Below are 24,482 nucleotides of genomic sequence, written 5' to 3'. Positions count from 1 at the left end.
TAAACCTATTATATAAGAATAAAATAACATAATGATTAACAATCCAGCCTCTGGATTCAGACTGCCTGGATTTAAACTCAAATCTACCATTTACTAACATTAGACAAGTTATTTAACCTATCTGTGCCTTCATCTTCAAATCTGTAAAATAGGGATGTTAATAGTATCTTTCTCAAAGACTGCTATGAGGATTAAATGAGTTAATACAAGTAAAGCTAAGAGCAGTGACTGATTCATAGTAACTCTGTAAATACTTGCTATTATTATTTTTACCAATGAACTTAAGAAGAAAGTATTAAATGTTCAATTTGGCAGGTGACATGAAGTAATGAAAATACATACTACAATACTATGAAAAGCCAAGATAATGTAGATACATCACAAGATATTTGTGTGTATGTGTATGTGTGAGAGAGAGAGAGAGGTGGGGGCGGGGGAGGGAAGTACAAAGAGAAGGCAAGTTTAATGTGCATTACAAGAAAAACACATTTTATTTTTAAGCTGATAGACTCCAAGCAAATGATTGCAGTCCAGGAAATGAACCCAGGCTAATTTTTAAACTGATAAAATTTTTTCAAATATCATCTCACTTAGTCATAACCATAAACCTGTGAATTCTATTGTATCCTTTGAGGAAACTGAAATTCAAGGAGGTTAAGTGACTTAGGTAAGATAACATAGTAAATGTGTTGATGTTGTTGGGACCAGAATCTCTGCATTTTAACTGCCAATTCTGTGAGATGCTTTGTTTTAAGACAAAGACTGATAGTTGGGGGAATAGCAAAATCTATATGCTGGGTACTCTAAATCTGGCCTGCCTTCTGTTGTTATAAATAAAATTTTATGAGAACTCAGCAATGCCTATTCATTTATGTGTTGACTATGGCTATTTGCACTACCATAGCAGAACTGAGTGGTTGCGACAGAAATCATATAGCCCACAAATCCAAAACTATTTACAATCTGGCCCTTTACAAAATAAGTTTGGCAATACCTGATCTATCTGTCTAGAAATAAAGCCAAGAACATTCTTCGATATGGAACAAAACATGAAAATAAGATTTACAAATTAGAATCTGTAAGTAACCACAGATCTGAAAACTGTTTTCTTTTTACGCATTACCAAAAGACTGAAATAGCAAACAGAACAAGTGAAAAGGAAGATACTGGATACAAACAAATAATGAAGTATGATGTTAACAAATGTACCAATTATAGGGCAGAATAGCTTGAAAACAGTAGTATGCTCATCCTGAGAAACAAGCTTATTTACATCATTATTTAATATGTATGAAAGGTTACGGACACTCAGTGATGTATACTAGTGATGGCAGAGATTTTCACATATTGAGGTATGGGGAAGCCATTCTGGCTTATGCATGATTTAACTCGAACTTTTGATGAACCAAAATGCCTTATCTGTAGCTCATTAAACATGCATTATACATCTGCTTTAACCATTAAAGAAAATAATGCAATTGAAAAATCAAAAGGGAGTAACTATGGTTCAGGCATTGAAAATGGAGCTGAGTGACCATTGTGGATGTGGTTTCAAGCACGTTTCTGTATTACTGAGAACTTTAATTTTCTGAACTGTATCAGACAAGGACACCACCAGCTATTAAAACAATATCTCCTAGCACCTGCCAGCTGCAACCTTATAGTCTCAAGGTCTCCCCTTTTAATTATGCAACTATTTCGAACCCCAAACAACCCTTGCTTAACAAGCACCTTACTTCTTGCCAGCTCCAACCCCAATTCTTGACAATTCATGTAATTTTGTACTTTTTGCCTTTATAAGCCTCCCCATTTTGTAGTCCATGTAACACAATTAAGTGCTTCTTGAATCTGTATCTGCCAGGCTATAGTCCCACTTTCGTTCACTGAAACTCATTTCTATTCCTATTACAGACTGTTCACTGATTATTTCTGTCCATAGTAGAAATTATTTCTGGTTCAAGATGGCGACCTTGCGGGTCCTGGACTCCCCTCCCTCCCCTGGACACACCGAGTCTACAGCTACATGTGGAACAGCGTCCTCTGAAAAAAGCCTACAAACGGACTGAGCAACCCCTACACGTCAGGCCAAGGAGAGAGAGCCCACAAGGCAGCAGGTAGGAGAGGCGGGGACGCAAGCCCGCCCCAACGCCCCTCCCCCACCCCGGGCGCAGCGACGCACAGTCAGGAGGGACCGCAAAACCCGCAGCTTCTCCCTGTGGAGCAAAGGGTTTGAACCCCACACCAGGCACCACCAGGTTTTAAGACGCGCACTTGAATGACCAGCTTCCGAAACGTCTAGTTTTGCAAACCAGCGGGGCTCATTGCCACAGAACCTCTGAGAATCGGCTCTTAAAGGGCTCGTGCTCGGACTCACCTGCCCAGGGCCCAGCTCGGAAGCAGCAGATCCAGGGCCGCCCAGAAGGTGTGGGAGAAGCTCGTTTGCTTCCTGCTTGTCCTGGACGGGGGCCTGAGGGGCAGGCAGCTGGTCTGACAGGCATCTGCAGGCCTGTGGGGCGCCCTCCTGGACAGAGCCTGGCGGCGCCATCTTCACCACCATCTTCACGCTCTGGTCGCGCCCCCAACGCTGGGATCTCCCGCGGGATCTTTCACACGCGGCTGGCGCCCTGGTCTGTGCCTCTGCCCAGGGCATGCCCCTGATCGCCTGGCTCTGGCGGCCTGGGCCCTGTATTCATGGGTCCCACAGAACAGTAACAACTGGGGAGACACTTCTTGGCAGGCTACCAGCCCCAGGGCACCAGACAGACAACGGGTATATTGTCCTGGAGCTTCAGCCTGAGGGGCGGCTTCAGGTGTGGCCCAGGTAGGGGCCTGTGATGGACTTGCCTCCAGGGACCACGGGCCAGTGCAGGTCATCTTTCTGCTCTCCCTCTGCCTCCATACAGCTCACCAGTATCTCCCAGACAGGACCTTATCCTCGCCTCTGGAGCCCCCGTTTTTGACAGTGCCACCCAGGGGACACCTCTAGATCACCCAGCTCTGGTGGACAGGGGGGCTTATGCTAAGGCCCCTCAGGACCTACCTAAGGGTCTAGCTTCCAATCAGCCTGAATCTAGGAGCCCTTCGGGACACTGACAGGTCTTGGCACATCCCCAACTTCTGGGGCTGTTAAAAAGAAAACAGGCTGCTTGGACACTCACAGATGTTTGACAGATAACCAAGTGCTACAGCAAGGTTGAACCATAAGCTTCATCACTTACACAAGGCCACTGTGTCAAGACTGGGAGAGGTAGCTATTTTATCTAATGCCTAGAAACCAAAACAGAGAGTAGCATAAATGAAGAAATAGAGGAATATGTTCCAAAAGAAAGAAAAACATAAAACCTCAGAAAGATGGTCCCTTCTTCATGAGGACTGGCTATTAGGGACAGAAAGTCTATCAATAGTCACATGGAAATTTTAAGTTTTGATAAAACCATTTAGTGATTTTTTTCTAAAATTCATAAGCTGACAGAACACTCTCCTCATTGCCATCTTCACCTCTCTGTTCCTGAGTGTGTAGATGACTGGATTGAGAAAAGGAGTTAAAACTGCATGAAATATGGCTAGAAATTTATCCAGATGTGTTGAAGGAGAGGGCCACAAATAGAAAAAAATCAGTGCACCAAAGAATAAAACCACCACAATGATATGAGCTGACAGAGTGGAAAGAGCCTTGAATGAAGCACCTGAGGAGTGTTTCTGAAGAGTGGCCAGGATGAAGATGTAAGAGAGGATGAGCAAGAAGACAGCACCCAAAGAAATGAGCCCACTATTAGCAGTGACCATGAACTCCAGTTCATCGGTGTCTGTGCAAGCAAGTTTGATGAGCTGAGGGAGGTCACAGTAAAAGCTGTCTAAGACATTAGGGCCACAGAAGGATAAGTTTACCACAAAAGCCAGTTGGGCCAATGAGTGAATGAGACCAATGGTCCAGGCAACCACTAAAATCAGAATGCACATTCGTGGGCTCATGAGGGTCAGGTAGTGGAGAGGCTTGCAGATGGCGACGTATCTGTCAAAGGCCATGGCGATGAGCAGCACCATCTCAGTGCCCCCAACAGCATGGCTGAAGGAGGTCTGAGCTATACAGCCCCCAAAGGAGATGACTTTTTTCTTTCTGAAAAGATCATATATCATCTTGGGTGCTGCAGTAGAGCAAAATATCAGGTCAATGACAGAGAGATTAGCTAACAGAAAATACATGGGTGAGTGTAAGTAAGGGTCAGAGGTCACAGTGAGCACTATGAGGAGGTTTCCTATCATACTAGACACATAGAAAATACATGAAAAGCAAAAAAGTAGAAGCTGGATCTCCCAGGAATCGGAGAGTCCCAGCAAAACAAACTCAGACACCGCAGAGTGGTTGACTCCATTCACTGGTTCATTTAGTTGTTCATGCTCCTGTTACCTAAAGGAAGAAAATGAGATGATTAAAATTAATACTCCATTAATGCCATCTATGGAAAAGTGTGTACGTTTTGGAAGTCAAAAATTACCTGATCATTTCACAAAAATCAGAGAGCATCCTTTTAGCCACTATTGCTGTAGTTGCATATGACAGTAACTGAGTGCCAGGTGGCCTTGTTAACACAAGGAATGGACAGGTACCCAGGGGTGCACCTGATGAAACCACAAAGGGCCTTTGATGTTAAATTGCTTCATCAGTGTGATCAATGTTAACCGTGCTCTCCCTGGTTATTATGTGTAATAACCAATCACATATACTAGGTAGGCAAAGAAGACTACTCTATGACAAAAAGATTTGTAAGATTCTGTGACTCTAATTTCGTTGCTCAAGCCAGAAATCATCCTTCCCTATTTTATACTTACCCAAATATTTTTAATTCTTTAATACCCAAATCAAATGATCCCTCATCTGTCTAACCTTCTTCATGACCCACCTATACATCCATATTTACTTATTCTAGTTACAGTTGGTCACATGTCTATTTCCTCCATATGATTAGTAAACAGATCAAGGTTATAAATCATCAGGCCTTAAATTTTTTCCTCATATAGCATCTTGCAAGTATTAAGAGGTGAAAAGAAGAGTTTTGAATGAATGAATGATTAGATTGAAATACTTCCTATCTATTAACTCATTCCTTTCAACAAATATTTATTAAGCACCTACTATTTGCCAGCAAGTGTCTAAGCACTAGGAATATAGCCAAGAATAAAACAGACAAAAGTTTCTATCCTCATGGATTTACATTTTGACCGAGAAAAAAAGACAAATAAGAAATAAATATTTACAAAAATACGTAGGGTGTCAGATGATGATTTCGCAGTGAAGAGAAATTAAGCAAGAATAGGGAATAGTGCAGTAGGGGGAGTGCTATTATAAAACAGAATTGAGTGGAACTTTCTTGCTGATAGAAGTTGACTGACCAGAAAGCTAAAGAAGGTGAATTGTGGGAAGACATTCAGAAGTCTTTCTGAAACCTTGTAAATGTTACTAAAAGTAATTAAAGTATGTGGGTCGAGTGACTGGATGCAGGATGTCCTGCTTGAGCAGTGGAGGAGCTAAGGGTGCTGGGCGTGGAGACCATGGGGGCATAGGCTACCGTGGAAACAGAATATTGACCCTCTCTGGGGGCGCAGCCCCTTTCTCACTTGCACACCTCATATCACCCTGTTTGGCCCTGGAGGATGGCTGGTTAGCCAGAGATGGGTAAGATTCCTCAGGGGAGGAACAACCTAAGACAGGCACAGTCGCAGAGGGGCCAACAGGGGTGGGGCACAGACCCCTAATCCATCTGAGAGAGGTCTCCTGCCCCCAGGGCTGTTTTGCTCTCCATGCCCAGCTCAAATCCACACCCAGCTCAAATCCACACCCAGCTCAAATTGGACCCAGGAGGCAAACAAAGATCATTGCCCCCAGTCATGTGAGGCCTTTGTTTGTTTACTTCAAAGATAACCTTGTTTGTGGGACTAAAGTGGGAGTGTTAGACCCTTAGGCTATGCTGAGAGCTCAATAAAAGCAACGTGGGATCAATCAGCAAGGCTCTTGATCCTAGAGGTCTTGAACCACCCCACCCCCCACCCCCGCCCCGGTCCCATCTTTCTCTTCATTCTGTGTCTGTGTTTTCTTCAAGCTTGCGGCACCCATCACTCATCTCGAGTTGCTGAGCTGGTCTCGGCAGTGAATGAGCAAAACATGAATGTATTTGGGAAAAGAGTATTCCATGCAGAGATAACAGCAAGAGCAAGAACCCTGAGGTGTGAGCTCGTTTGGCATGTTCAAAGAACTATAAGGAGGCCAGAGAGGCTGAACCTGAGTATGCAGTGTATGGGGCAGGGGGAGGGAAGGTGTATAGTAGGGCCTTGTAAGGCATTATACGGACTTTGGTTTGTTATTCTGAATGAGATAAGCAACTGGATTTTGAACCGGAAACGACAAAATCTGGCTTACATTGTCAAAGGATCACTCTGGCTGCTGCATTGTGAATACACCTTACAGTTTCAAGAACAGAATCAAGGAGATTATTAGAAGCTATTATAATAATCCAAGCAAGAGATGATGGTGACTTAGATCAGGGTGATAAATGTAGAGGTAGTAAGAGGTGGTTATAGTCTGGATGTATTGAGATGATGCGTAGTGGAATGTCCAGCAGTGTAAATAACCCTGACCATTTGGAGACATGAAATAGTGCACCTCATAGCAGTATTTTCATATTAAAATAAATGATCCCAAATCTACAAAATTATGAAAGGTACTGATAAAATAAATAAACATTTACTCACCAAATTTAATAGGAATTCTAGAAAAAAGAGGCATTTGGAGCTTTAAGAAGAGTCTGAGGAAAATAAATGAAGTGATCCCTTACACAACAAGTAGAAAGCTATTGAACTCAATAACACAAATAGTGACACATGCTGAACATGTTGTCATAACCCAGTTGGAATTTTAGATATATATATTGTAAAGAATATGTTAGCCACTTATACTAAAATAAATGGCAAATGGTACAGGGGAATCATTCTCTTTTTGTGTTATGTTCATTTATCCCGCCAAGACATCTAGAGCTAGGGTAGAAGTGTTTGTACTTAACTGAAGACCCCAGAGGTAAATATTGGAATATTATAGCCAAGTGAATGTCGTACCTGTATTTAAGCAGTTTACTCTGCATCTCTCAGGATTTAGGCAGAGAATAGGTTCCTCCTCGCTAGCCTTTGTTGTAGGTATATAGTCAGCATGAATTAAACAGTGAGAAAAATTTAGCTCTGAAAGGAAAGAGCTTATAATTGTCAACACTATACTTGAACAACTCTGCCGTCATTGAAACCTACTGATTATCAGAAACCTCAGCAAAAACAACTTGCGAATTCTTCCCAATTCTATCAGTGGCCAATAAATAAAGAATTCTTATATATACTCAAAGGATTAAATGAGGAGGGGAAAGTATTTGAAGCAGTATTTGAATGATTCCACGAGTGCTAGAATTAAAAATACATAAAGAACCATGATATTTCATCAACACTCTCCAAAATCTGAAGGGGAAGATATGCTTCAATCTAAAATACAAGAGAAAGCACACTGGAGTGTCAATAAATGAAATGATGTAAGCAAAGGAAATATAGCAATAAAGAACCTATATTATCTGCTACATGAGCAAATCAGTGCAAATGTTTCATATCCAGTTAAATTTAATGGAATGTCATTTATTTTATCTATTTCCAACCTTCGTTTTTGATATAAACCACTGAAGGTCTGTGCTTGAAAAATTACTACAATAGAAGTAATAATAACTTCAATTAAAAGTAATCAGAAATTTTTGTTTGAAAAAAGAAACATAGCACCGCCCCCCCACCAAAAAAAAAATCTGTTCTGCTGAGTTGATTACAAATTCCAGTTCTTCCCATCCTGATCTATACACTGGCTCATTTTTAATAGTTTAATATTTAATAACTACTTTTTTAAAAAGAGAATTTCTATTAAATATCTATGCTATCATTTCAAAAGAAACTGAATGGTAGGAAAAGCAACAATAGAGCCTAATTAGCTATTTGGCTGAATAATTCACATGGCTGAAGATCTATCACATGGAATAGCAAAGTTACTGCAGAGCAAAAGGAGTCAATCTTGATACATAATATATAATTTCCTGAAATATAAGGTCTCCTTTGGGATTGAACTAAGAATTACTTAACAGAAGTATATTAGTAATGATCACCCCAAAGCCAGAATATATCTAAAACACATCAAAAATGTGGGCACCTTTATTGTAGGCCTTACCAAATGCAGGGAAATGATGCCCTTTTAAGTCTCTGTCATTAAACTAGTGTTCTCACCGAGGATGCTTGAAACTTCCCCACAGGGGACATTTGGCAATGCCTGAAAACATTTTTGGTTGTCATGATTGGGCCGGGGCGTGGGGGTAGGTAGGGAGAGCAAGGCTGTTACTGGCATCTAGTGGGTAGAGGCCAGAGATGCTGCTAAACATCCAACCATGCACAGGATAACAGTACAGCCCCCACAGCAAAGAATTACCCAGCCCCACATATGCTAAAGTTGAGAAACCCTGCGTAAAATTCTAACTTTCTTCAGGGAAAGTCTGAGTCTTTTATATTATTCTATTCTCCCAGGTCCCCCAGAACCATTCCCATCACATGGTGTGACTCTAATTAGTGTCTTCTGAAGGGGTGAATGAGTAAGTGGATGGGTATGTGGGTGGGTGGATGGATGGACAGGTGGATGGAGAGAGGGAAGGATGATGAATAAATGGACAGACGGGTGGAAGAGAAGGAAGGGAAGAAGGATCTCTAAGCGATGGAAACTAGTCATTTTTACAAAGACTAGTAGCCAATAATGACCACCCTCAGAAAAATGTAAACTTTATGAAAGAACTCATTATCTCTACACAAAAGATTTGGCCACATAGCTAATGTATACCTAATTTGGTAGATAGAATTAGAATTTTCTTAGGGACCCAAGCAATAAGTCTGGGGAATAATATACTGATGTCCCAAGGGTTACTCAATAAGAAATTACGTCTTTCATATTGTTACATAAATTATTTCTTCTGATCACTTTTTTGGAGCAGCAACAAACTCAAATGTAGGTATTTATGCAACTGGGAGTTTTGATAGTATAAAAAGCCAAAAAAAAAAAAAAAAGGAACATCTGGTACTGTCCAAGTATAATGAGTCTAAATGAGATATATCAGAAGGAAGAATTGGACAAGGAAACAGGAAAAATAGGGAGTCTAGAAATGGGACTGATATTCTAAAAAGGAAGGGAAGCAAAACACTAAACACCAGAAGATATTAACATGGATACTGCTTGTGTCTTCAAAGTCTTAAAGGCAAGACAAGAGTTGCTCCTGGTTAAATACACAAACCTAGAGGAAGGCATCCAACTGCCTCTGAAAGAGTGATACTGAGCTAGTTTTTCCTCTGAGTTAAACTGAGCTTGTTCTAAAAGAACACTTTGAATCTTTTTTTCTGTGGGACTTTCATCTACTGCTATGTTCTTCTTAATTAAAGGCCATTACAGTTACAATGACCCTTTAACATTTTCTCTCTATACACCATAATTTGTTTTGAAGATTTACATGGATTTGGTCTCCTAGAAAGGAGACCAAATCCATGTAAATTTATAGTTGAAGAAAATAGAGAGAATGAGTATCCTACTAACAGACTAATAGAAACACTGGTTTATAATATATAAAGTGAATTTCTGCTCCAGCACACATAATACATCAGTGACATATGTAAATCATCTAAGACAAACTATTTGATGATTCAGTATCTCTCTTGTTTGACCATACCTATGCTTTATCAATTAGACAGTCCAAAACGTCTCTGCTTCCAAATGAACTTTCTAGTTCTATATTTTCAGCCTATGTCCACTCATCTATCACTCTGTGAAAGTGCAGATTTTGTCATGAATCCTTTAAAATGAATTCTTACTATACTTGAAATAAGTAACAAAATTAAATTGTTCTTTTCTTTCACATTTCCCCTTAAGATCAATTTCCATATCCCTGGATTTTTAAATGTGTTATTTTCTCTCAACCTTATCTACATCTATTTGACATTGTGGTGGCCAAAATTAGAGAGGGAGAAAAAAACAACTAAATGCCCAGTAAACATAGATCATAGCAAAAGGATTACTTCTTTAATACCATAAGAGCAGTTTTTCTACATCATAGGTGAAAATGATTGTAGGTGTGTAATTAGACATGCGGATAGGGTCAGGTTTGTTCTCAGGAAGACAATTTACCAGTCTGTCCTTCTCCAAATTCTGGGTGCACCATTTGGTTTTAGCCCCAAGAAATACCGTAAGAAAACTAGTCTCTAAAAGATTTCTTCTTTTATAAATTTTTCTGTAAATATAGAAGTGAAACAGTAAAGTAAGTGGTCTTGACTTCTAAATTCTGTGGTTATTAATTCCTTCACTCTTATCAAAAAGGTTAATGAGATGAAAAGTAAATAAAATCTTTTCTAAGTCATCATTTGAACCCCCAAATGCCTTGTCAATGCTAAAGACATTGCGTTGCGCTGATCCTGACTGTCCTTCATGGCTTTAGTTTCACTCTGTAAGCCTAAGACACATTTCTAAGCACCAGATAAAAGTGAAAGTCAGTTATTTTCCTTTCTCCACAATCTGTAGCCCCTTATATACTCCCTAATGAGATATGTTCCTTCTTCCCTACATTATAACCCATCTAACTACAACCAGAAATTTATTTGATATCTTCAAATAAAGATTCTGCCAGTAAGACCCTTTTTCAGAAACTGAATTTAATAGATTAAGTTCAACTTTTTCCTGTTGTTACCTGGACATTCCATCTTTTCACCTACCTGTTCCCAGACCACAGCATCTTCAGAGAACTAGGGTACCTTGGTAACTGAGCTTCTGCTTGTGCCACCGTCATTTTATAAAAAGCTGAAAGAATTTTAGAAGGTAATTAATTAACAGCACTGCAGAATAGTGACCAGGTGATGCTGCAGATACTTACATTTGTTAACTTATGTGGTCAGGGGAATTGTCCCTGGAACCTGATACGTTTGGTAGGAATAACTGAAGGAAAGAACAACTGAAAGAAAAATCTTGTAGTGAGTAACTGGAGAGGAAACAAAACTAAGACTGGATGTTTTTAGTGCATCTTCTTTGGCAATTTTATCTGTCAATGCTTACTCACTCATTGGTGGTTTAAAATGGGGCAGAATGCCTGGGGATTGTGAAGACATTTAATCAAAATCATGTGGATTTCACTATAAATTTCAGTCAGCTCAAGCACCCATAATACTGAACAGGCAGGATGAATTGCTTGAAACTCTCATATTTTAATTTTTATGGAGAGAATAATAGGGTGGACCATCGTTCATGTTAGGTAGTCAAAGTAGCTGAGATCTGAAGGGTAAGGAGCAGAGGGACATGGACACTATTTCTAGCAGAAGAAGCAGCAGACAAATCTTGGAGGCAGGAGAGAGTTGTGCCTCTTCTACTCTTCAGAACCTGCTCAAAGTTTTCCTTTCCCAGAATCCCACCAGAATTGAGCCCAGCAACACATCGATTATTCCATCTTTTTGGAAATTGTAGGACCTCCATCCAAGCAAACAGCAAGAAAATGTGCATAAAAATAAAATCAATGAAAAATTTACTTTATAAAAGAGTAATTCCTTTGAATATGCCCTTTTCAGATGGGACCCCTCCAGTACATATGAGACAATGTCCAGCACAGAGTAGATCTCAATAAATTTTTGATATAAATGAATGATATTTATCACAATGCAGGAAACTGATGTCAAAAATTCACTTTGAAATGCATTGAAAATGTATTGTTACATGGATAAATGGATAGATTTGTGATAAAGCAAGTATAGTAAAATGTTTTTTCCTATTTTATTGTGAGACAATTGACATATAAGATTGTATATATTATATACATATAACACATATGGTATACAATGTAATGATTTGATATATGTATATGTTGCAAAATGATTACCACATAAGTTTAATTAATACCATCACTTCACATGCAATTTTTTTTCTTGTAATGAGAATTTTTAAGATCTACTCTCTTAGCAACTTTCAAATACATATCTCCCTTGACTTATAATGGGGTTACATCCCAATAAATCTATCATAAGTTGAAAATATCTAAGTTGAATACACATTTAATACATCTAACCTACTGAATATTGTAGTTTAACCCTGCCTACCTTAAATGTTCTCAGAATACTTATATTTGCCTACAATTGGATAAAATTATCTAACAGAAAGCCTATTTTATAATAAAGTGTGAATATCTCATGTAGTTTATTGAATACTGTATGGAAAGTGAAAACAGAATGGTTGTATGATACAGAATGGTTGTAAGTGTATCAGTTGTTTACCCTTGTGATCACGTGGCTGACTGGGAGCTGTGGCTGCCACTGCCCAGCACCACTAGAGAGCATCATATCACGTATTGCTAGCCCAGGAAAAGATCCTAATTCAAAGTTGGAAGTATGGTTTACCCAACACAAATTACTTTCACACCATCATAAAGGCAAAAAATCATAACACACATTATTGTGTGTCGGGGAATATTTGATATAATACAGTGTTATTAACTATAGTCACTGTGCCTCTGCATTAAATTCCCCAAACATATTTATTTTATAACTAAACATTGTACCTGTGGACCACCTTCATCCATGTCACCTACCACCCACACACCACCTTTGGTAGCCATGAGTCTGTTCTCTGTTTCTAAGAGTTCGGATTTTATTTAGATATGACATATAAGTGAGATCATACAGTATTTATCATTGTCTGATTTATTTCACTTAGCATAATACTCCCTGAGTCCATCCATGTTGTCACACATGGCAGGATTTCCTTCTTTCTCCTATATATATATGATATTTATATATAATATTTTCTTTCTCCATTCATCTGTCAAAGCACACTTCGGTTGTTTCTATGTCTAGGCTATTGTAAATAATGCTACGATGAACATGGGGGTACAGATATTTCTTCAAGATAGATATTCCATTTGCTTTATATATATACCCAGAAGTGGAGTTGCTGGATCAGATGCAGTCCTAGTTTTAATTTTTTGAGGAACCTCCATACTGGTTTTCATAGTGGCTATACACATTCATGTTACCACAACTGTGCACGAGATTTTCCTTTTCTTCACATTCTCATTAGCATATGTTATCTTGCCTTTTTTCTTTTTGAAAATAGTTATTCTAATAGGTATAGTGTGATATATTGTGGTTTTGATTCCTAGTTCCCTGATGATTAGTGTTGTTGAGCATCATTTCAAGCATCTGTTAGTTGTTTGAATATCTTCTATGTATAAGAGTTTATTTAGGTCCTTTGCCCATTTTTAAATTGGATTATTTGAGTTTTTTTGCCCTTATATATTTTATTTTATTTTACTTTTTTAATAAATTTATTTATTTATTTTATTTGTTGGCTGTGTTGGGTCTTCGTTGCTGCACACGGGCTTTCTCTAGTTGCTGCGAGTGGGGGCTACTCTTCATTGTGGTGCACAGGCTCCTCATTGTCGTGGCTTCTCTTGTTGCGGAGCACGGGCCCTAGGCGCGTGGGCTTCAGTAGTTGTGGCACATGGGCTCAATAGTTGTGGCTCACGGGCTCTAGAGCACAGGCTCAATAGTTGTGGTGCACGGGCTTAGTTGCTCCGTGGCATGTGGAATCTTCCCAGAGCAGGGCTCGAACCCGTGTCCATTGGCAGGCGGATTCTTTACCACTGCGCCACCTAGGAAGTCCCTGCCCTTATATATTTTAGATATTTGATTTGCAAATATTTTCTCCCATTCCATAGGCTGCCTTTTCATTTTATTGATGATATCCTTTGCTGCACAGAAGCTTTTTTGTTTGATGTAGTCTCACTTGTTTATATTTGTTTTTGTTGTCTGTGCTTTAGGTGTCATATCCAAAATGTGTTTGATAAGACCAATGTCAAGAAGATTTTTTCTTTATGTTTTCTTATGGAAGTTTATGCTTTCAGGTCTTACATTTAAGTGTTTAATCCATGTGAAGTTAATTTCTGTGAGTGGCATAAGATGAGGGCCTGGCATCATTCTTTTGCCTGAGAATATCCAATTTCCCCAGACCCACTTATTAAAGAAACCATTTTTTCTCCAGTGAATAAAATGTTAATGGTAGAATCTAGGTGATGGGTATGCAGGTATTCACATAAATTTCTTTCTTCTTTGCTATTCTTTGAAATGCCTTCAAAATAAAGTGTTGCAGGGGGAGTGAATGACCATATATAATAAAATGATGATATTCTACCAAAAAATGTCATACAGTATACAAATTTCAAAGTGATACCTAAAGCTATTTGAAGGAAAACAATTCCATTAGATTGAAAGCCCTGTGAAAGCTAGGATCTAGACTTGGAATTTATTAAATCAGATCATTTTTGACCATTACCCATATACTGTTCTCTAGACAAGGAGCTTGGAGCCCAGTGAGGAGATACACACATGGAAACAAGCATTATAGTCTGACCTTGATAATAGCTATACTAGTGCATGTTCAATGCCATAGGTAGAAACATAGAAGAAAGAACACTTTATCTACCTGAGGGCATCTGGGTAGACTTCCCAGGGGATGTAGCACCTGAGTAGAGACTTCAGAGTTTGAGAGTGGAATGGGGAATGGGGTGTGAGGGTGCCTGGGAAGGCTATTCCAGGTGTAATTAACAGTATGCATGACGATAATTGGCATGCCTGGCATGTTTACAAAACTATAGTTATTTAGTACTAAAGTAACAGTAAGCACAGGGTGGAGAGTGGTGGGAAAAGAGACAGAAAGCTTTTTCAAAACATGGTGCCCATCTCAGGCCAATTGCATCAAAATCTCTGAGAGATGGGCTAATCAGTATTTTCTGAAAGCAGCCCAGGTATTTCTGATGCACAGCTACTGCTGAAAACCACTGCTCTACTCTTCGCTCCTCTTTGTAATTCCATAACATCTTGTTTGTACCTGTATTACTAGACTTACCTCATGATATAGAAATTGTTTCTCTCTCCAGTTGCACAGAATAGAAGCTCCTCACTGGCAGGGATGTGCCCTTATTTTTCTCTATATTTTCAGTGACTTGCACATTATCTGGCACATAAGTAGATACTCTGTAAATATTTGTTGAATTGATCAGAACGGAAATATGAAGGATAAAATCAGATCGAAGCTAAAATATTGACCTCTCCCCATGTCACCCCCAGAGGCCATTCATGTCCATAATCCACAAACAACCTTTCAAGTACCGATGAAGCCAGAGAGCATATTCTTTATAAAATAGGCCTCTAATCAGTTAGCTCAGGGGTACATTATCTGTAACACCAAATGTAGCCTGAAACAGAGCAATTTCAAACAATGTTATCATCTGTTTCCTTTTAGCTGGGGGAAAAAGAGTGTGTATGTTATAGTTGATAAAATTTTAATTTTTAATATGAGCAAATGATACTTTGAAATCTTAAAATTTCATAAAATGACTTGACAGCAGCAAAAATCATAGACTGATGATTTTAAAATAATTTTTTAATTTCACAGAAAGCACATGAATCCATTCTTATGTTTAAAATTAGAACATCACAAATAAGGACATAGACTCCTTGGTCATGACCCTTAACTAAGGGTCCCTGCCCTCTTCTCTAGGGGTAAACATGTGGTATGTAGTCTTATAGGCCTTTTTCTGCTCTACGTTTTTATCTATTTACTGATGTAACTGTATATGGCTTTAGTTTATTTCTATTCATTGTTTTACAGACATTTTGAGGTACTAATCAAAGTCTAGATGGGAAGACATGTCACATTTGTATGGGTGATTGAAGAAAGTTGATTGAAAGAATTATTCAGTACATACAGGAGTGTAGGTAGGGTTACAAGAACCAGGAAAGGACTGTAAAGGAGCAGGCAAGAGGGCCAGCAAGAGCAGTGAGCACTTATCATCCCTGGGGCCACAGGTAAATGGTAAAGAAGTGACTTCTAGAACCGCAAGTAAAAGCTGAGGGGCAGAAAATCATAACGCAACAGGAGGAAAATAAAAGCCTGCTTCTGTAACTTATCACAGGCTTATAAATCATCCTATAGTACAGCATGTCATCATCCGAAATGGTGCCCCAACTATCATTGTAACTGCTCCACAGCAGGCCATTCCTCGAATCAAGTTGCTTTCAAGTGATGGAGCATGTAAGTAGACTAATGTGTTCCATTTGTGTAGGAGCTCATACTTATACTTCATTTGCTGTAAAAGGTGTCCCCTTTTCAGATGCAATGTTGTGTAGATATCATGGAAAGGATAAGATATTCTATAAATTCACAAGTGATTGGGCTGGCAGAACTGTTGTGATTGCATCAATCAGAGCTTGATCAGAGAAGGAGAATCACTATGAGTGATTTAGAATAAGGGAGTTCTTGTAGGAATTAGACTGTATGCAATGGTGGAGACCATTAAGCAGTACAAGTCTTTTGCCACTGAACCTCATGCTGAGCCTGAAGCCTGCAGAACCAGCAGTCTGGAAGGGAAGTGGACAGGCCGTGAAGGAGACCGAGGATAAACTAGAACTGTGTCTGTCTCTCCTTACTTCCAGTTTGGATGATGCAGGTGATCTGCTGAATAAGTGGATGCTCTTCATCATAAAGATGCACTTGCACCTGGCCCAGGACTTGGAGGAACTGAGGTGGAAATCCAGCAGGGGCTAGAGGAGCTGCAGACACAAGTTGGTGTCCCACACCAGCAAGGTGAGCCAGCAGTATGCGTGAGCTGTAACGGTACTTGCCCTGCCGTGACTTTTCAGACAAAAAATGGCTACTGCTTCACTTCCTTCTTCCAAATCTCAAACAAACTTTTCTTGTGGTGAACCCTAATGTGGAAACATACATGGAAGGGCATTCTGGAAACATAGTTCTGGTTTAGCTAAGTGGACACAGTATGAAGCTATGACAGCAGACTAGTAAGGCAAATCCATTGTAAAATATGTATCTATTCATGATAGAATAAATCACTGCCTTGTCCATGATAAAACAGCCCAATACAGTTAGTGTGCCACCAGATAGCTAGCTAATTTCCCCAAGAAATTATGATGCTAGTTGGCTTCCTCCATTGGCAGGTTGGGACTCCATGATGGTAGTACACAGATCAGCTTTGTTGAGGGGAAGTCTGTGCTACTGAGGTCATCCGTACCTTCCATCCCTGTTACCATGGCTGCTTTAGACATGTGCCTGTTGATCAAGCCTTGGAGCGGTTAGGGGCAGGGGCTGACTGAAATCCACTGGATGGATATATAATCCATCTGATAATTAAGAGCATTTTATAAAATGAATGAACTCTGATGAGCATTTACATGAAATATCTTTACTGAGTACAGGATTTAATTAACCAATCTAGCAAGCTGGGAGCATGACTCCAGATACTCCCAGTAATAGATTAATACCTAAATCTCAGGTAAGTAGTGGTATGTCAATAACTTCTGCCTGACTTAGTCTCATATTTTGTCTTTTTCAGTGTAATATTCTTAGAATTCACTCAAATACATGTTCATCAGACTCTAGCCAATATTGTCAAGATCCTACAATTCTTTTAGTATAAAACTGTATATTATCAGAACAGTCCTTGCACTTGTCCATCCAGATTAGGTTGGGACCTAACACTCTTTATAGTCCTAGAGACAACTGTTCCACGTAAAGCCAAAAATATGTTTTTATACAAGGAAAGACTGGTTCATTCAGATTTGGATGGAGGTGCTGCTTCACCAGCAAAAAGGATAAGGTGTTGGGAGATCAAGCTACTGTGACATTTAGTTGTATGTGGACTATAGTGCCTTGCCTTTCACCAGAACTCCATTTTATACAATCGCAAGTGATGACTTGAGCAATCATAGTGTAACTGTGTGCCACATAGGATCAAAGTTCAATATCCCCTCAGATGAGGAAGACACAGACATACTACTCAAATACATGAACCAACCATCACCAGAATCCCATTTTGAAGGGCTGTTTCCTGGGACGGGACTTCTCTTTTCCCACCAGGAAAACATGTCACATTCAAGTGGTGAAAATGAAGAAAATCTGAGGTACAAAGGCGTAGGTGGTTTTGGAGGAACCAACAAGGAATGGTTAAGTATCCAGGACTAGCAATGACAGGGAGGCACTGCTATCTCTAAAGCTGAGGGGCGGAACCCCTCACTACCAGAACCCAGAGAAAGAGCCACAGCACCAGAAGGCCACCTACGAGAGCTGAGGGCTTGGGTGAAGGAATCCGGTAATTGCCCAGACAAAGTTCAAAAGGAAGGAGGCTGAGGGAATTAATATCCTGGTTTCACTTTCTTCCTATCCTCAAAATCCCTGCAATAGCTTCCAATAGCTACACCTAAGCAGAAGCCAGAGGGCAAGAGCCACTGGTTGATCAACCCATGAAATTCAGTTTTACAGGGCAGAGAGCACAATGGACACAATGAAAATTAGATATGAAAAGGCAGTTAAAAAATTGTCATCAGAACCATTTTACATTGTCCTATTAATGGACATTTGAGTTTTTCCAAATGTCTGCTTTTACAAGGTAATAATACATATTTTTACATGTGTTCCTTCACATGCGTGCAAGTACATGTGCTATAGAATGAGAAGTGGAGTTTCTAGGAAATACTATATGCACAGTTTCATTTTTTGTTTTTGTTTTTGTTTTTATTATTATTTTTTTTTTGGGGGTACAACAGGTTCAATCAACTGTTTTTATACACATATCCCCATATTCCCTCCCTTCCTTGACACCCCCCTCCTCGAGTCCCCCCCACCCTCCCTGCCCCAGTCCTCTAAGGCATCTTCCATCCTTGAGTTGGACTCCCTTTGTTATACAACAACTTCCCACTGACTATTTTACAGTTGGTAGTATATATATGTCTGTGCTACTCTCTCGCTTCGTCTCAGTTTCCCCTTCACCCCCCGCCCCCTCCCATACCTCGAGTTCTCCAGTCCATTCTCTGTATCTGCTTCCTTGTTCTTGTCACTGAGTTCATCAGTACCATTTTTAGATTCCGTATATGTGAGTTAGCATACAATATTTGTCCTTCTCTTTCTGACTTACTTCACTCTGTATGACAGATTGTAGTTCTATCCACCTCATTACATATAGCTCCATCTCATCCCTTTTTATAGCTGAGTAATATTCCATTGTATATATGCCACATCTTCTGTATCCATTCATTTGTTGATGGGCATTTCGGTTGCTTCCATGTCCTGGCTATTGTAAAGAGTGCTGCAATAAACATTATGGTACAAGTTTCTTTTGGGATTATGGTTTTCTTTGGGTATATGCCCAGGAGTGGGATGACTGGATCATATGGTAGTTCTATTTGTAGTTTTTTAAGGAACCTCCAAATTGTTTTCCATAGTGGCTGTACCAACTTACAGTCCCACCAACAGTGCAGGAGAGTTCCCTTTTCTCCACACCCTCTCCAACATTTGTTGTTTCCAGACTTTGTGATGATGGCCATTCTGATTGGTGTGAGGTGATACCTCATTTGCACAGTTTCATTTTAAATATATACTGTTTAATAGTCCCATGACCACATGAAATTCCCATGACTATAACAGTTTAATTGGTCAACAGAAGAAATACATTTAGGTATTTAGTCATATGAGATACTTACCAACTAGGGCAAAAGGTAAATTATGTTACCATATGGACACAGCTTATTGACACCTTCCTTTCTGCTGGGCTGGGGCACTCATAAGCAGTAAGGACTGTAAGTATCAGAATAGAGGAGCACTGGGTGCTAGCATACTAGGTCTTAGATCCCTTATAAACCCAGGAATACCTCACCAACCTCTGATCATTTGGCAGTCTCTCTTGGGATGATAGGAACCTATTCTCTATCAGATGAGAGATGAGAATTTGTTTTGCTAGTTAGCTTTGTTTTTCCCAACCTACTTATTTTTATTTATTTATTTTTTTGATGTGTTTGTCTCATTTCCATTAGGAGTAAAAGTTTCATTAGAGATTCAGTGTGAGATTTTGAGTATACATCTATATTTCTAATTTTAATTTCTTGCTGAATCTGATTCTTGATCTTTAGCTGAAAGTCCAGAACTGAGCATAGTAGATTCACGAGTTACTGTGTTTACATTTACTGTGTAAATGAGGAGTTTTTTTTCACTCATTTGTATGGGTGTGAAATATTTTCCTACTCAAGGATACATTAGTATATTAAATAAAGCCTCTTAAGGGAATTCTATTAGTATTGCTTTATGGAGATTAAATGCTGACTTGAACCTAATTTTCCCCAAATTCTCCAAAAATAAAGAAAACTGAATTTCGACTGTTTTATATCTGGCATCTTTTTTAGAAAAAGTTCTGATGGAAATTATGGTTCAAGCATTTTTATAGGAGACTCGAAGTTCAAATAATCAAAAGAAATTCTTGGACAACACAGAATGGTTTAATAATGTTTTTTATAAAATAGCTATCGGCCCTCTCCTTGATTTTATCAAAGTGGAGTGTAAAGCAAGCATTTAGAATTATGGAATAATGTGAAGTTAGTTGTTAATCAACTGGAGTTATAATTCTGAGTGTTTTATACTGAGTTCACTGGAATATAACCTCTAAGATTCTTAGTTGTTTTAAAATTTTGGTTTATTGCTAATAAAATAATTAGTGAATATTTGCTGGATACTTTTTTTTTTTGAGGTACATCAAGTTCAATCATCTGTATTTATACACATATTCCCGTAAATAAGATTGAGTATCAAAACATTGGTCATGATGTGTGTGTGTGTGAGTGTGTGCGTGTGGTGTGACTTTATTTATACCTTTGTAGAGTGTCTATAACTTTCGATCATGTTAGCAAATATGTTCAGTTTTTCTACTTAACAATAATGTTTACTACATTTAAGGAGGTGTAAATAGAATGTTCATGGCAGTAAGGGGTTATATTTTGACTGTTCCTGAGCTTTGTTAGTCAATACATAATTATATATGACAGACAGTTCTCAATTGCCTACCTTTAAGTTTACAAAGACTCTGTCCGTGACCAAACTTTAGTCAGGCTCCCCTGAGCTCTCTTCTCTACTAGGCCTTAACATGGGGCACATCCTTGCTGGGCTTGCATAACCCAGTTGTAGCAAGAATCCTGATAAATTATTTTAGAGGAAATTCCCCAGCCTTGATATCTAATAAAATGTCTAAACCTGTACTCTTGATATCTGATCACCCTGGCCTGCCCTCAGTAAGAACCTTCTTAGGTCAGTTTAGCAAATTCTTGATACCTTTAGTGTCTCCTCAGTAATTTCCATCCACTGCTGCCCCCCCGTCCCTCCTCCCCATCTGCTGCTATTTGGCTTTAAATTCCCACTTGTTCTAACTGTATTAAAAATTGACCCCACTTCTATACTGAGATCTCTATTTCCCTATTGCAGCAGTTCTTAGTTAAAATCAGTTTTTGGCATTTAAACTGCAAACAGTCTCTCTCTCTCTTTTTTTTTTAAACAGAGTCCTCTCTGTAAAATAAAAGTTACTTTGATTAATGTCATAAAATGGGTGATTGAGACTGTACTATAAGTGATTATAGCCAAAACAAGTATCATTAACGATGCAAGGTAATAGAATCTGGTTTTGTTCATCAAGGGGAATAAAAGGACAAATTTATCCTATGATAAAATGTCTGCTTATTCCAAAGTCTGAAAGAGGATAGTAAAAGACAAAGCACAATGGAGGTTGAAAGCTGTGGAAGGTTCAAGAAGTCATTCTGTTTGCCTGTGTTATGTATATCCATATGTGAATATAAATATAAAATATATAATATATATACTATTTAAATAATGGGACTGAAAAGAAAAAATGAAACATGCTACTACTTTGGCAAAGTTTGCATAGGTCAGCTTTGGTGGGTTTATTTTTTAAAACTTAGGAATGCTTTACCACCAAATACTATATTGAAGGTAGATTAGAATTTGGTTTTCTCTGTTAGAATGACATGACAAATTTATCTTGGTGTATTCATTCTGCTCTAGACTAAAAGCAGTAAATATTATTCTTTATCTTCTGCATAATATTCCCAATTAGTAGAGATTCTTTAGCTCATGAGAATAATTTTTTTGTGCCTTATACTGATCTCACATGCTCCGTTACTTAAAAAATGTAGTTAATTGGCTATGAAAGAGCTAAAGTTCCTTCTACTGTTATTTTAAATATATTTTCACATTTATTAATAGGTAGTTATCTTACAATCATTCTTCTTTTCAGATACCTACACTACCTGTACTACTGTTGTGTGTTAATTTTTGTCCACCAAACAGATATATTGAAATCTTAAGTCCCAGTATCTGTGAAAGTGATCATATTTGGAAATAAGTTGTTTGCAGGTGTAGTCAAGTTAAGATGAAGTTATCCTAAATTAGGGTAGATTGGGAGACCCTTCTTCCTGTTCTGAAGGACTTAAAGAAAGCTTCTCTCATAGGTATTTCTAAAAATTTTTATAAATATTTTCCCTTAGGCATTTAGGCTCAAGATTATAATCTCTGGTTTGCAAATACTTTATATGTAAGTCTCACTTTCAAAAGTGAATGACCCTCCTCCCTATGTGAAAGACAAAATGGACTCAACATTAATGTATAAGCAAGTCAAGGTAGGAAAAACAGTAGTTTGTAAGTTTCACCATCAATAGTGAATATCAGTAACGAACAAGGGCTCTTTCAATACAGTCATCACTTATGAGATCATCCTGTAACTCACTAGCTGTCTACATATTCTTCTCATTGCAACCTTCATTTCTTGATTCCTGAATGTGTAAATAACAGGATTCAGGAAAGGAGTGAGAACTGCATCAAAGATGCCCAAAAACTTATCCAGGGGTGTGGAGGGAAATGGCCATGTATAGAAAAATATCAAAGGACCGAAGAACAAGACTACCACAGTGATATGAGCCGAAAGTGTGGAAAGAGCCTTGGATGAACCCACAGAAGAGTGTTTCTGAACAGTGAGAATGATGGTGATGTAGGAGATGATCAGAATGAAGAAGGAGCCAACAGAGATGAATCCACTGTTGGCCATGACCATGAACTCTAGTTGATCTGTGTCTATGCAGGCAAGTTTGATCAACCAAGGAAGGTCACAGTAAAAGCTGTCTAACATATTAGGGCCACAGAATGGTAAGTTTACCACAAAAGCCAATTGAACCATTGAGTGGATAAGGCCAACCATCCAGGCAGCCACTGTAAAGAAGATACACACCCTTGGGTTCATGATGGTCAGATAATGCAGAGGTTTGCATATGGCAACATATCTGTCAAAGGCCATGGCTATGAGCAGCACCATCTCCACACCACCAATGAGGTGGATGAAGAAGATCTGAGCGATGCAGCCTCCAAAGGAGATAACTTTATGCTTTCTGAAAAGGTCATACATCATCTTGGGAGAAGTGACAGAAGAAACTCCCATGTCAATGAAGGAGAGGTTGGCCAACAGAAAGTACATGGGGGAGTGTAAGTGAGGGTCAGAAGTCACAGTGAGCAAAATGAGGGAGTTTCCCATCATGCTTGCCGTGTAAAATGTGGAGGAAAACATAAAGAGAAGAAGTTGGATCTCCCAGGACTTGGTGAGTCCCAGGAACACAAACTCTGATACCAGAGAGTGATTCGCTCCATACAATGGTTTCATAGGTATTGCGACCTGAGGAGGATGATAGGTTAAATTTAGAATATAGTAATTGTGCTAATAAATTAGAAGTCAAAGTTATAAATGCCTATTTCTACTTTAGCCTTAAAACTGACCTGATGGTCTTTGCAATGTGATCACACAGAAAAATTAGTGGCTCTCATGTGGAGCTATTCTCTACCAAGTGGTCTCTGCATTTAATACCCTCTGCTTCCTCCCAGGATGGATGTTGTGATATTACGCATGAGATACAAGATGGTCAACAAGAGTAACAGGAGTTCAACCCCAAACCTTTTGATTTGGAGTTCAAACCTAATATGATCTGCCCCAGTCACACAGAATTAATCACTATTGTGATCCCTTCCAAGCCTATAAAACTTCCTGTGGCCCCACCTGTGGGAACATATTCACCTTAAATATTACTTAAATGTTTACCACATCTATGAAGTATTGTTTTAATGTTACTAGCATTTATTTTACTGTCGCTTGTATTATAGTGAACTGAGTACTGTTGAAACTCACCAAGTAGATTATATACTTCTTAAAGGTAGAGATTATGACTCATTCCTATTTGGACTCCCTGAAGCAAAGAAAAAGTGATCCACACAGAGAGGTGCAGGTCCATGAATTGTTTGTTACCAGTTTGCATCATATTTGGTACAGAATTTGGGAATGAATACTTAGAAACTTCTCTAGCAATTTGATATTACACTGACATTGAAATTTCTGATTTTGTATTTTACCAAAGTGATAGTCCATGAAAGACTAGAAATTAAAGAAAAAACTTATCCTTCAGCACAGGTTATTTGAGGAACACTGCCTCACGGTACTTAGCACATGATCTGAAAAGCTTAA

General features: G+C 38.8%; 2 protein-coding genes across 2 annotated transcripts; both read right to left on the bottom strand.

Moving 5' to 3' along the window:
• Positions 1 to 3,417: 3,417 nt before the first annotated feature.
• Positions 3,418 to 17,181, bottom strand: LOC130844674 (olfactory receptor 4F6-like). Its single transcript, XM_057720788.1, has 5 exons — positions 17,163 to 17,181; positions 16,564 to 16,686; positions 10,810 to 10,894; positions 10,229 to 10,331; positions 3,418 to 4,401 (listed from the first exon to the last, which is right to left on the bottom strand). The coding sequence occupies exons 1-5, from the start codon at positions 17,179 to 17,181 to the stop codon at positions 3,418 to 3,420; spliced, it is 1,314 nt and encodes a 437-aa protein (XP_057576771.1).
• Positions 17,182 to 22,682: 5,501 nt separating this feature from the next.
• LOC130845679 (olfactory receptor 4F3/4F16/4F29-like) lies at positions 22,683 to 23,630 on the bottom strand. The gene has a single exon (XM_057723237.1). It carries the CDS (start codon positions 23,628 to 23,630, stop codon positions 22,683 to 22,685), a length of 948 nt encoding a protein of 315 aa, XP_057579220.1.
• Between the last annotated feature and the right edge of the window lie 852 nt (positions 23,631 to 24,482).

The sequence above is a fragment of the Hippopotamus amphibius genome, chromosome 2 (genome assembly GCF_030028045.1).
Source record: "Hippopotamus amphibius kiboko isolate mHipAmp2 chromosome 2, mHipAmp2.hap2, whole genome shotgun sequence".
Taxonomy (NCBI): Eukaryota; Metazoa; Chordata; class Mammalia; order Artiodactyla; family Hippopotamidae; genus Hippopotamus; species Hippopotamus amphibius.
The sequence above is the reverse complement of the archived record's forward strand: the minus strand, read 5'-3'. Positions and strand labels throughout refer to the sequence as shown.

Bases quoted from the DNA above. Each gene is read 5' to 3' on its own strand.
- LOC130845679 (XM_057723237.1), bottom strand. From the start codon at position 23,630: ATGAAACCATTGTATGGAGCGAATCACTCTCTGGTATCAGAGTTTGTG.
- LOC130844674 (XM_057720788.1), bottom strand. The intron at 10,895-16,563 runs GTAAGGAGAGAC...AAATTCTTTCAG, and splicing joins CTGCATCATCCAAACTGGAA to CTTTTTATAAAATGACGGTG. The intron at 10,332-10,809 runs GTAGGTGAAAAG...CTATATTTACAG, and splicing joins ATGCTGTGGTCTGGGAACAG to AAAAATTTATAAAAGAAGAA.